This window comes from Lemur catta, chromosome 1 (genome assembly GCF_020740605.2).
Source record: "Lemur catta isolate mLemCat1 chromosome 1, mLemCat1.pri, whole genome shotgun sequence".
Classification (NCBI taxonomy): Eukaryota; Metazoa; Chordata; class Mammalia; order Primates; family Lemuridae; genus Lemur; species Lemur catta.
The window spans coordinates 78,825,426-78,837,193 of record NC_059128.1 but is presented as its reverse complement, the minus strand read 5'-3'; the positions used below and the strand labels follow the sequence as shown (position 1 = coordinate 78,837,193).

General features: G+C 53.9%; 1 protein-coding gene across 1 annotated transcript in view; it reads right to left on the bottom strand.

Annotated features, from left to right (window-relative positions):
• DUOX1 (dual oxidase 1) overlaps positions 1–11,768 on the bottom strand; it is a 29,906-nt gene extending 18,138 nt beyond the window's left edge. Inside the window, exons 1-16 of the mRNA XM_045528286.1 lie at positions 11,676–11,768; positions 9,627–9,710; positions 9,277–9,441; positions 8,263–8,450; positions 7,892–8,093; positions 7,586–7,752; positions 7,110–7,176; positions 6,894–6,990; positions 5,966–6,056; positions 4,855–4,957; positions 4,419–4,591; positions 3,103–3,278; positions 2,785–2,903; positions 2,111–2,248; positions 1,303–1,416; positions 404–603 (exon numbers count right to left, since the gene is read on the bottom strand). Of these exons, the coding sequence (XP_045384242.1) occupies positions 404–603; positions 1,303–1,416; positions 2,111–2,248; positions 2,785–2,903; positions 3,103–3,278; positions 4,419–4,591; positions 4,855–4,957; positions 5,966–6,056; positions 6,894–6,990; positions 7,110–7,176; positions 7,586–7,752; positions 7,892–8,093; positions 8,263–8,450; positions 9,277–9,441; positions 9,627–9,710; positions 11,676–11,733 (2,142 nt within the window). The 5' untranslated portion in view covers positions 11,734–11,768. The remainder of the gene's footprint in view (positions 1–403; positions 604–1,302; positions 1,417–2,110; positions 2,249–2,784; positions 2,904–3,102; positions 3,279–4,418; positions 4,592–4,854; positions 4,958–5,965; positions 6,057–6,893; positions 6,991–7,109; positions 7,177–7,585; positions 7,753–7,891; positions 8,094–8,262; positions 8,451–9,276; positions 9,442–9,626; positions 9,711–11,675) is intronic.

Below are 11,768 nucleotides of genomic sequence, written 5' to 3'. Positions count from 1 at the left end.
AGATGGAGGGAACTGTGAGCCAGGCAGAGTCAGGGCCCAAGATCAGCCTCTGATTTAGCTTGCTTCCAGAATCTCTAAAAATTCACTAGATCCTGAAATAAGGGGACAGGAAAGAGAGCCTAGCTTTTCCCAAGGATGCCCAGCTAGGACCTGCCAGGTGTCCTTAGAAAAGGAGGAGACAGAGAGGCTGTGTCTGCAGAGTAAGGAAGGACTGGAGGACATGGCATCCTGCAGGCCCAGAGTGGGACAGATGTGTCCGAGCCTCTCTCTCTATCAGGTGCTCCAGCAGCCAGGGACTAGAAGCCAGAAACCCTGTCTCCTGGCCCAGTGCTTCTTCCCCTCCTCCTGGCTGCCTCCCTGGCAATGGCTGTGGACAAGAAGCTAGGGGCCAGCTGGGCCATACCAGGTCATACTCCTTGGGGATTTTGAGCAGCAAGGTGCGGCGTCCACGGTTGTTGGACAGGATGAGTTTGACCTGCTGTGGTGGCCGTAGCTGGATGGTGCGGAGCACAGTGAGCCTGCCACCTACCACTCGGATCTGCCCAGGCTGCAGGTGCACAAGCACGGGCCGGCAGGGCTCCTTGTGGCCCTGCCATTCCAAAGCTGGGGAGAGAGAGATGGGGCTGGGTCAACTGGGGCCTGTCACAGGCACATTGGGAGGAAGAGGGCCAGCTCAGGTTGAAGTTAGATCAAGGCCTCCACCACTCATTGTCCCCTTCTGGAGTACTGAGGGTCTTCCCCTCCCAGACAGTCCTGCTGTGCCTCTAGCCCATGAGAAGAAGAGTAACTATCATTTCTTGAATGTTTACTATGTGTTCAACACCATACACCAAGTGCTCTGCATGAACTATTTCATTTAATCATAAACCTAGGAGGTAGGTGCGATTATTATTCCTACTATGCAGATAAAAAGAAATAGGTTTAAAGAAATTAAAAAATGTGCCTAAGGCCCAGTAGTCCATAGTGGTAGAACCAAGATTCCAATCCCAGTTTAACTTTGGACCTTCTTTAACCACTTCTCTGTTGCCTGGAATTCCAGCGTGAGATGCCACAAATCAGCAGTTCTCAGGGATTCTCCAGTCCAAGCAAGTCTATGAAATCCAGGCAGGGTCTCATGACTCCTCATGAGGAGATATGGAGGATGGAGCACTGCAGGTTCGACTTCTACCTAACGCTGTTGTGGCTCTTCCCACCTGCCCTGGCCTTGCCTACAGCTCTGGAAAAGGCTGCTGGGATGGAGGTGGTGGCTGCAGTCCTGAGCCATGTCCTCCCCACCACCACCCCGGCCAGCCCCAGGCCCACCTTCCACACCCTCCTCCAGCTTCTCGCACATGATGCTGTGGCGATCCTTGCTCTGGAGCCTCTTGAAATTCCTCATCCGGAGCTGGGCAACAATCCAGGCGCTCAGCAGGCTCACTGGGAGGGGCAGAGGCAGGAGGATATTCAGGGGAAAGTGGGAGTCTGAGGGGATGGAAGCAGCTCCTTTCTCGGCTCCTTTCCTTGGAAAGACCCCCTGTTTTCCGTACCTCCTAAGTCTGCCTGCTCAATTGTTTCAAATTCTGAAGGTGCCTGGGGGACTTCTTTACATCCCCTGGGGAGCTTTGGGTAGCATCTAAGACGCCTGCCCTGCCTTCCCTGCTTCTACCACTCAGGTCCCTTCCCAGCCAGAGACTAAGTCCAGAGTCCTTGTGCCAGAGACTAGACTCACCCTGCCAGGCTGCCGGTCAACCTACATACAACCTTGCCAAAGACTAAGTCCCAACCAAGCCCTTGCCCCAGTGACTACATCTGCCCCAGCCCTGGTTCTCAAGTGGGGATTTGCCTCTGACAGTCCCTCTGGCCCAGGCTCCTGCAAACGGCTGTGGATTGTGGACTCTCCATGGTTGTTGGCCAACCTGGGTCCTGGGGGACCCAGGAGAACAGATAGGCAATTCTCCCTGGGGCTGACTTCTCTGCAGGTCAGACATTTCTCTTGTCCCTTCCTTATTAACATTCCTTTCATCTGCCCAGGGGGACAGTAGTACTCTGTGTGGTTTGTTGTCATAAATGGGACCACCCTAAACCCTAGCTTGCACTGCTCACCCAGCCCGATTCTGCCCATCACTTTTACCCAAAGGGAAGCAGCAGAGGATCACGATGGTAACTCCGAAGCCAAATTCACTGCCCTCAAAATAGTCCCGGATGACAGGGGGAGCACAGGTTGGCAGGCCCTCAGTGCTGAGCTGTCCTGGCTGTGGGCAGGGGTCTCCTGGGGAGGCAGAGGAAGCCAGAGTCCTGGGTGCTGGTCCGCAGGCTCTGGCACAGGATCACTGAGGAGGTTAGGGTGGCAGAAAGGGGCTCGGGTGCTCTGGTAACAGAGGGAAAGGGGCTGCCTTGGGTAACAAGCAGGGTCATAAATGAGCCTCAACCTCCGTCTCTCCCTCTCATGCACACGTGCACACCACACAGAGCACTTCCCTCATCACTGCTATGCGGCTGAGACAGCTCACTGCACTCAGCCCTCCTACACTCAGCCCCAACGCCATCCCAGCAGAATTCAAGCCTCCTCACCAGGTCTGAGTCTTGGCCCTGCCCTCACTTGGGCACCTCCTGGAGTTGTGTAGAGGGGGATCTACACAGCTATAAGTGGCAGCCCTGGCACCCAGAACCAAAGTTCCCAAGGGCAGAACCATAGCTCGCTCCCCACTTGGAGGCTGCCATCCAGCCACACTGAGCCAAGCCCATGGCTGAGGACGGATGCAGCTCCTGACCCAGCACCCCTCCAGCCACCCCTTGGTCACTCACCTGCAAGCCAGAAAAAGACATTGGGCTGCAGTGCACTGGGGTTCGTGTTGGTAACAGCCACTAGAACGTCCCATAGGGAAATGTTTCTGATCTCTGCGATCTCCTGCTCAGAGAACAGCCTGGGGGTGGGAGAGGTGGGGAGCAGTTGTGGTGGGAGACAGATGTAGGCCACCAGGCCCAGAGGCCCAGATGAAGAAAGAGACCCAGAGAGGTTGGGGAGAGAATTATGGGCCCCTGGGGTCTGTCTAAGGCCAGGAAGGTCTGGGCCCAGGCTGAGGTGGAGTCTGAGGTGGGGGCAGGGGCCCAGGCAGGCCTCACCCATTTCTGGTGTTCTCAAACCAGTAACGGTCACCATCTCGCAGCCGCACAAACTGGTCAAGGACAATGGTGCTGAACAGGGTTCCAGGGTCCCCATGGCTCTCCAGGAGGACCCCCAGGAGCAGCTCTAGCCGAGACAGGTCCTGATTGTACAGGGCAGCTGTGGCTTTCAGCACCTGGAACCAAGAAGGGGCAGGAATGAGTGAGAGGACCTGGCACCCACCCTTGGGCAAAGAGGTGGCTGCCAGGGATTAGCCACAGGGATAGTAATAATAAGTGACAGTAACAATAACTCACTCCTATATAGTGCTTATTATGCCCCAGGCACTGCTCTGAGCACTTTACCTGTGTTAACTCATTTACAGGAACTCTCTTGCAGATTCAGCTGCCTATTTTATAAGGTTGGAGTAAAACAGCCAATCCTCTTTGTAACTTGTTCTTGAAAAGGTATGAAGTTGAAGGGACAAAATCAGAATGTGCAAAAGTTGAATGTGGAGTAATATGTTATAAAAGGTTTCTATTCTTTAGAGCTAAAAAAAAGTTTTAAAAAATCAAATCCCTGATGATACATTGCCTTTTAGAGACAACCTTCAATAATTTTCTACCTGACCTTTACTTTAGTTCTTTTCTCCACAATGTAAATAAGCACTTGACCAGCTTAATTCCAGGGAGGCCCAGTTAAAGCTAAAGATTTGCTACTTTTGGTATGCCTGGTGATTCCTATCTTTATATTGACTTTATAAAGTTTACAAGCCCCTTGCACATATCACTTCTTTATTGGCCTTCCAATTCTCCACTTTCTAATAATTTTATAAAATAGTAAAGGCGAAATGCAATAAAATAGGCACACCATTGTAGAAACACTGCTGTGCCAAGATGGTGAGGCAGCCCAAACTGGTCTGTTGGCTAGCAGGCAATGCCACCTGCCCAGGTGATGCCTCAGGGTGTAACAGCTGATTCCTGAAAAGCAGCTTAAATATCAGTGCTAAAAAGCACAACTTGTTCCTAAGTCGAGGGCCTTCAGTATCCCCTGGGGGTGTTGCGAAGAGTAAATGAGATAGTTTAGCAAGTGCCTGGCATGCAACAGATGCTCAATAAATGTTGCTGGAGCTGAAAGATCAGAGTCTAAAGCCAAATCCTGCTGGTCTGGTAATCTCCTTCCTGGTGTGTAATTTGAGAAAAGCAGCCCAGGTGAGCACTGCCCCTCTCATTAGGTGCTTGTCTCTGGTGCTCATGTCTCACTGCCCCTCTTCCATGTCTCAGGACTATGTGCCCTGGTCTTCCCACCCTGCCCTTAGGTCCTGACCGCTCCTCACAGTGTCATTGCTCCAGGAGAGTGCAGGGTTGATGTCCTGCCAGCGGGTAATGGGAGGCAGGCCCAGCGCTGCCCTGGCCTTGGTGTAAGAGGGCAGGCCCAGATCACGGCCTCGCTGCAGGCAGCTGGCCAGGTGGTCTGTTCGGGAAAACTTCAGTGTCCCAGGCCAGAAATCTGGGGATGAGATACCAGAGAGTCTGAGAGACCCTCACGGCTACCATAGTAGTCTCCAACCTAGGCCCCAGGCTCTACCCAGCCTCAGGGGACGTGAGCCAGACAGAGGGAGCCATGGTCAGTACGTCAGAAGCTCTCTCACCAGTGAGCACAGTGCAGGCTCCCAGCCCTGGGCACCCCTCCATGCCTGGCAGTGTATGTCCCGTTGAACCTCCTCCTAGGGGCCAGGGATCCACAACCTGCAGGGACAGCCACAGCCTCACCTCGCACATCCTCAACCACCACATGGTCCTCTCGCTCGGCGATCTGGGAGGCCATGCCCAGCAGCAGTGCATCCACATCTTCAGCGCTCTGTAGGTTTGGGTGCTTTGGGAGTGGACAGTGGAGAGAAGTGTGGCCAATGGGGCCAGAAGTTGGGCAGCCAGACTCCCTCCACCCCATTGTCCATGTCCCTGAGCCCACCCAGGCCTGCTATTTGCTCCCAAACTGATAGGCCATTCCTCCTCTGCAGGTCAATTCCCCACACAAGGTGAGTGACGTCCCCATCCAAAGTCCATGCTGCCTGAGACAGGTCTCTACAAGCGCAAGAGACCTTAAAATTTTGCTTCTACCTTAGGAAACTTGACAATGTGCTTGACAAAGGCACTAGAAGATCTAGATCTTGGTCCTTGCTCTGGTTACTGACCAGCTGTATGACCTTGGGCAAGTCACAGGACCTCTTCTGAACTCAGTTTTCTCCCCTTAATAACAAGGGACTCAGATTAGAAGGACCCTGGGGCTCCTTTCACCTCAGCTCCCTGACTGTTATTCTATGCCTTCCTCTTTCTCTTCCTCCTCCCTTCCTCCCCCTTTTGTAAACACTCTACACAAAGTATCTGATTTTGATTTAAATTAATGGTCAATACTCTTCACCTGTGCTGGCCTGGTTTGGATGGACAGACAACCCCTGATAATCTCTCAGAATCCCTCTCTCTCCTCCCTTCCCCCCCTTACACATTTACATGCTGTCCTCCTGAAGTGTCTAATTGGGAAGTTTCCTTGGGAGTGGGGGATGGCTGGGATACTCCAAGGCCTACAGGTGACCCAGAGCTGTCAAGAGAGAGGAAAGACCTAGGAGGGAGCAATGAATACAGAACTACACCTGCACAGGCCCTACTGTCTCTCCCACAGCCCTGAGGTGGGGGTGGCAGATGGACTTTCAACCATGTACAGCTAACTGGTCATCTCAGACATTTGTAAGGGACATGCCTGCAGTGCCCCAAGCTGCCCCCTTCACCCCAGCCCCCGATCCCAGCTGCCTGCCTTTACCACACACTCTTAGACACACACACACACACACACATACACACACACATATGTGCCCCCAGCCCTGACCTCTCGGCTCCAGTAGCTATTGCAGACTCGGAGGGCTCTGGAGATGCTTGAGTTCTGATTGATGATCCCCTGGAAGTGGCAGCTGGCATTTCTGAAATGCAAGGAGCAGGGGAATGGTGACTGAGGCCATGGGGTCCTAATGTCAGGCATCAGCTCTGGTCCCCAAGACTGTAGCCAGGGGCCCCAGGCCATCACCTCTCTGAGGTGGTGTGTGGTCATGTCACCTGACCTTGGTAGGTCCTAGATAATCTGACTTTCCATAGCTAGTGCACTCTCTTGTGTGTGAGCTCTCACTCTCTCTCTCTCTCTCTCTCTCTCTATATATATATATATATAAATTTTAAAGGATTTTAAAATTACTACTTTAAATTAATACTTTCTTTTGAAAGTACTTGTGTATGGATGACTCAATTCTCTATGATTTTTTGGCCATCAACAGGCATACCTAGAGATTTTTCCAGAGTAAGAAAAACTAATCTATGAGTAGTTTTAAATTATAAAGCAATTGTAAAAAATTACTTTGGAGCCAATATTTTTTTTCAGATTGCATACATTTTTAGAACTCTTCCGAAAAGCTTGTAAGCCCCAGGCCTTTATGGCTAAAAATGCCCCCAATGTAGTGTCAAGATCTGAACTTTAGACCTGTGAGGCTTTGTGACACCTTCTGAACCTTAATTACTCGATCTTTAATTGAGGAATAATATCACCACCATCTGCAGGAGAATGGATGTAAAAGTGCTTAAACACCAAAATACTGTATATTTTAAAACAATTATTGTTTTTCTTCCCTTCTCTATTCACAGTTCCCCGGGGGAATGGGGACACTCTTGACTGATAATTCAGTCCCGAGGGCTCCTAAGGGCCGATTTTTTTCTCAGTAGACAACCGCATCCCTCCCAACACGCAAACATTTGAGCCCCTCCCGCACCTCATGTAGACGCCAGGGGGCACCATGGTGGAGAGGAACTGCTCAGAGGCCACCACGAACTCCGGGGAGATGCTGGGGTCCAGAAATGGCCGGTATCCTGGGGGAAGGGGAGAAGACAGGACAGAATTTACCCTTTAAACCACCCAGCCTACTCCCCACTGCGTCCCCAAAAAACCCTCCCGCAAGCCCTCCGGTCCTCCCTGCCCATCCCCGCACCTGCGTACGCCGGGGGCGTTGTCGTTTTCGGCAGGAAGCTGGGCAGCCACTCATACAAAGCGATGTTCTGAGGGTGAGAGACAGGGGATGCAGAGGCGCACGTTGGAGCCGGCGGGGCCTCCACGGATCTGAGCCAGAGGAAGACGCAGGTGCAGAGAGGAGGACCAGGCGAGGGCGGGGGGCGGGCCACCCGAGAAGCACCTTAAACAGGTGCGGGGAGGCCTGTCCCCACTAGGAACCAGGGGATTTCGGGGGGCGGGGAGGGAAGCTAAATATTAATAACAAGCAGAATCTCCCGTGGGAATAGCGCTTGCCTCCTTACCCTTTACAGGGGCTTTTCCTAGACCTTAGCTCTCTGGGGAGGAGTTTCTGGGTGGAGGTTGTCCCAGGAGAGGGAGCTCTGCGGGGGAGCCGAGTCTCCTGTGGACCTGCAGGTGTGTGTGTTGGGGGGTCGTGGGTGCGGGGGGCCGGCTGACCTGGTAGGTGGCGATGACCCTCTTGCGCGCGTGCTGGAACAGCTCCTCGTCCCCCCAGTCAGGGTGCTCGCGGGCCAGCCTCTGAGCGCACAGGTTGTGGTAGCGGAACCAGAGCAGGCCCAGCGCCTGCAGGAAGGGCTCCCGGTTCCCCCTCTCGGCCCCGAAGGCTGCACCGGCGTGGGGACACAGGGTAGGAGAGGAGCGGCGGCGTGACCAAGGGAAGCCTAATGTCGCAGAGCCCCAGCCACCAAAGTCGTAGAGCCCCAGCCAGGCCCTCGCGCCCCCTTCCTGTCCCCGCGGCCTCACCGTACAGCCCCTGGGGCCCGCGCTGCCCGGTGGCGGGGTCAGGCGCGGCCCACATGAGCAGGGGGTTCTGCGAGTGTCGAGGGAAGGCGGGGTCGGGCCCCGACGCCAGCTGTCCCCCGGAGAAGCTCCGCAGCGCGTCGCTCCAGGAGTGTGAGGAGCCATAGATGGAGCTGCCGTCCAGCCAGCCCGTCACCTCGTTGGTCTGTGGGGACACGCGGCGGGTGAGCCGGGGGTGGGGGGAGCGGAGGCAGGTAAGTGAAGGCCGGGGCCAGGCGGGTGTCTGCGGGTGGGGGGTGGGCGCTGCCAGGCGGGGAGCTCAGGGCCGCACCCGCCTCGGGCCCCGCCCCTTCCCGCCGCCTGCCCCGCCTCACCGGGCCCCGCGGGTTGCTGGGGCTGCGTCCGGTCTCGGGGTGCCAGCGGCTCCTCTGGAAGGGCAGCACCACGTCCCCGCGCTGGTCGGGGTCGAACACAGGGTCTCCGGGCGGGATGCGGATGTTGAGGAACTCGGCAGGGCAGCCGGGCGTTTCCACGCTCACCAGGTCCGAGAGCACGTGGTAGCCTGCCCATAATGACAAGGATGCTAGGGCCCAAGGCCACTCTCTTTCCTACCCTAGGTATCTAGTCTCCCTCCCTCCCTTGAAGTTTCAAAAGATTCAACAGCCATTATAGGCAAGTCCAAGCCTTGACCTCAGGCACTCCCTCCCAACCCTTTGTCTCTTTTGGACGGTCTGTGCCTATACCTGGTCCAAGCTGTTGTCACTCACAGTTTAGCTTTCTCCTTGGTAACTGGGAGGTGCCCAGTGAGTGTACCTAGGCAAACAGGCCTGCAGCACCAGCTCCAACATGCAGCTGGAAGCCTGCCTGGAGGGCCTGCCAGCCTCAGAGGGATATGCAACACTGGGGAACAAGCATGGGCCTCCTGGGTGGCCAGCAGGAGCCAGGCATTCTTGATGGGCTAGCCACCAATCTGCAGTCACTGGGTCAGGACACCCTAGCATCCTCATTTTGACCTCCGCTCAGGCTGCTCTAGGAGGCATGGGGGCAAAGAGTGAGAACAGGTCCCACAGAGAGTCCTTACTAGATTATTTTCATGCTCCTGCCTCTACTCTCACCCTCACCAAATAGCCCAACAAGGAGGAATGCCCCTTTTCCCTAACTCCACCCTCCACCCCTCATTTTTCTGCCTCCCCCAACCAGACTTCACCTCAGTATGGATCTTCCCTCCTGCTGCTTCTACCCCACCCTACCCTATTGCCTCCTCCTCCAACTCTCCCCCTCCTGTCTCAGACCCTCCATCACTTCTCTCCTCATTCCTTGACCCCACTTTGACATAGCGGCATCCAGCTGACCCACTGACTCCCCCCCCCCAGAGATGAGGTCCTCACCAAAGAAGACCCCCAACACTGTGCGGTTTTGCAGGGAGGCCTGCCCTGCAGGGCCCCTCATGGCGATGTTGCTAAGGTCTCTGGGGTTGGGCAGGTACGGTTCTCCCAAGGGCTGGTACACGCCATCCGCATAGCTGGCTGGAACCAGGCGCTGCAGCGGAGAGCCTGGGGTAGGAGGGAAAAGGAATCTTCAGGGGACATTCTTGACCTCCTCACTCCCAGGGTTCCCTCCACACCGCAGATCCTACAACCTTGGAAATGGATAGCCTTTCCTGGTAACTGCCAGCTCTTGCCCCCCAGCAATGGGTACCATCCTGGCCTGGGACTGTTTCCACTTGGCTCTCACCTACCTTTGCTGCCCCATCTATGTTCCACGAGGTTGTTGTACCACCCATCAAATCGCTGCACCTCCCATGAAATGGGGTTCTGAGCTCCTGTGTGAGAACAGAGGGAAGGGGGCAGCTAGACAAGTCAGCATGTGAGAGGACAGGTGGGCTTGCAGGGTATGGGTCCTTTGAGCCTGGCACATAGAGTGGCAGAAGTGGACACCCAGCACAGGTATGGGTGGCAATGTGCAGAGGGAGAACCAGGACAAAGTAATGTCCAAACTCAAGCCCAATCTTTAAGCTGCTCAGTGGGAGAGACATGGCAGGGAGTACTAAAGTAGTGTAGCAGGGTGCAGTGTGTGCTGAGAAATGGCATCAAAGAGAAAGCAGGGATTGGAGGAAAAAAGAGAACAGTGGTGCTGGGGACAGGGGTGCAGGAGCCTTCTACTCCCCTCACACCTCAGCTCCCTAGGAGGACACAGCAGGACAGGAACCATCCCCAGCCCTAAGACACCACACAGAGCAACAGCCAGCCACACCTCATACCTGGGAAGGACATGTCATTCTGTGACCCATCCCTGGGCAGGGGCAGTGTGGAGAGGGGCCTAGCCCTCTCTGGCTGCGCAGAGCCCAAGCCAGGGATGTGCTGTGGCTACTCTAGTTTTTTTCTAGTTTCTTGGATAGGACTAGGGACTGGACTGGTCATGTGAATGACTTTGCCCCTTCCCCCTTTGGGACATTTTGTCCCCCATATAATTCCTCCTCTTTACTATACTTCCCAAAAACTGATGTCCAGGAGGAAGCACTCAGCTGCTGGGGGAAGAGCTAAGGAACTGGGGGAACAGAGGGAAGGGCCCAGAATCAGGGGTGGAACAGATTTTTCTGGTCAGTAGGTCAAACGACCAGCCAGATTCTTTTCTCCAGACTAGGAGGCTACAGGGCTGAGGCTCCTCTCTGTTCACCTCAGAGAACAGAGGAAAGAAAAGGACTCTTGCCAGCCAGAGGGAGACCTAGTCAGTCCTCTGATTGTCTCCCCACCCAGACCAAGGACAGGATGTATGAGCTACTCTTGCCCCACATGCACTCACATAGACACATACACACATTCACCAGGGGGCTCAGGGAGGGAAAGTGACTCATCCTGATGTTTGAGCAAAGAACCCAGCTAAGGGTACAGAACTTGGGGCAGGGACTAGGACAGCCACATACAGGTGATCTCTAAAATAAGATGAACTGGTGGCACAACAAGGAGGGAGCCTTTGGGGCGAGTACAGGGAGAGTGCTTCTTGGGGATAAGAGGGAAGAGCTGGGGGTGAAAAGGAAACCAAAGGCCAAGGAAAGAAGAGACCTGGAAGGATTGTGAATGTGAGCAGCTCTGGCAAGCGAGAAGCTACAGGGGTTGTGCCACCATCCTGTCATCTCCAGCCAAGATAGAACATTCCAGAGGTTTTCTCTGCTTCCTGCTTTTGTTATTTCCCATCCCTAATCATCCAGGACTTGCTCTTTTTAACCTAACTTGTGGCACTTTAAGCGCACTTCCCTTCCCAGAGACCCAGACTACAAATAGCAGGCTCAGATTCTAGTGAGAAACCAACAAAAGCTGAAGATAGTAAGATGAAACTCTTGTGGATCATATTATTTTTGGTTTTGATCATATCATTTTAAAACATTGGTGAAAAATTAAAATATTGGGTCCAATCTGACCCTAAGATCCCTTGTTGTCTTGTGTGTCTAATCAATCTTTTTCTATTTTGAGTCAGGGGCCTTTACTTTATAGAAAAAGAGAGAAGATAGAAGAGAGAGAAAGGGCTTCCAAACTGTAAGGAATGAGATAGGAAGTGCTGACACAGTAGTTGAAGACTCCCTAATTTTGTGCATTTGGGGATAATTTTCATTGCATTATTCATTCATTTATTCAAAATCTAGAAATGAGCACCTAACATGTCCAGGCACTGTGTTAGCCAGGGAATAAGGATACAGAGATAAATATGACACAGGTCCTACCCTTGGGGGAGCCCAGAGGACGCTGGGTCCTCTGCTCTTAGTCATGCTTCTCCTCCAATCTGTACTCACCCATGGGGGTCCATGGACCAACCAGGAGTGTCCATGCCAGTGCCAGGCAGAAGCCCATGATGAAAATGATAACAGGGACTTGAGTGTTCAAAT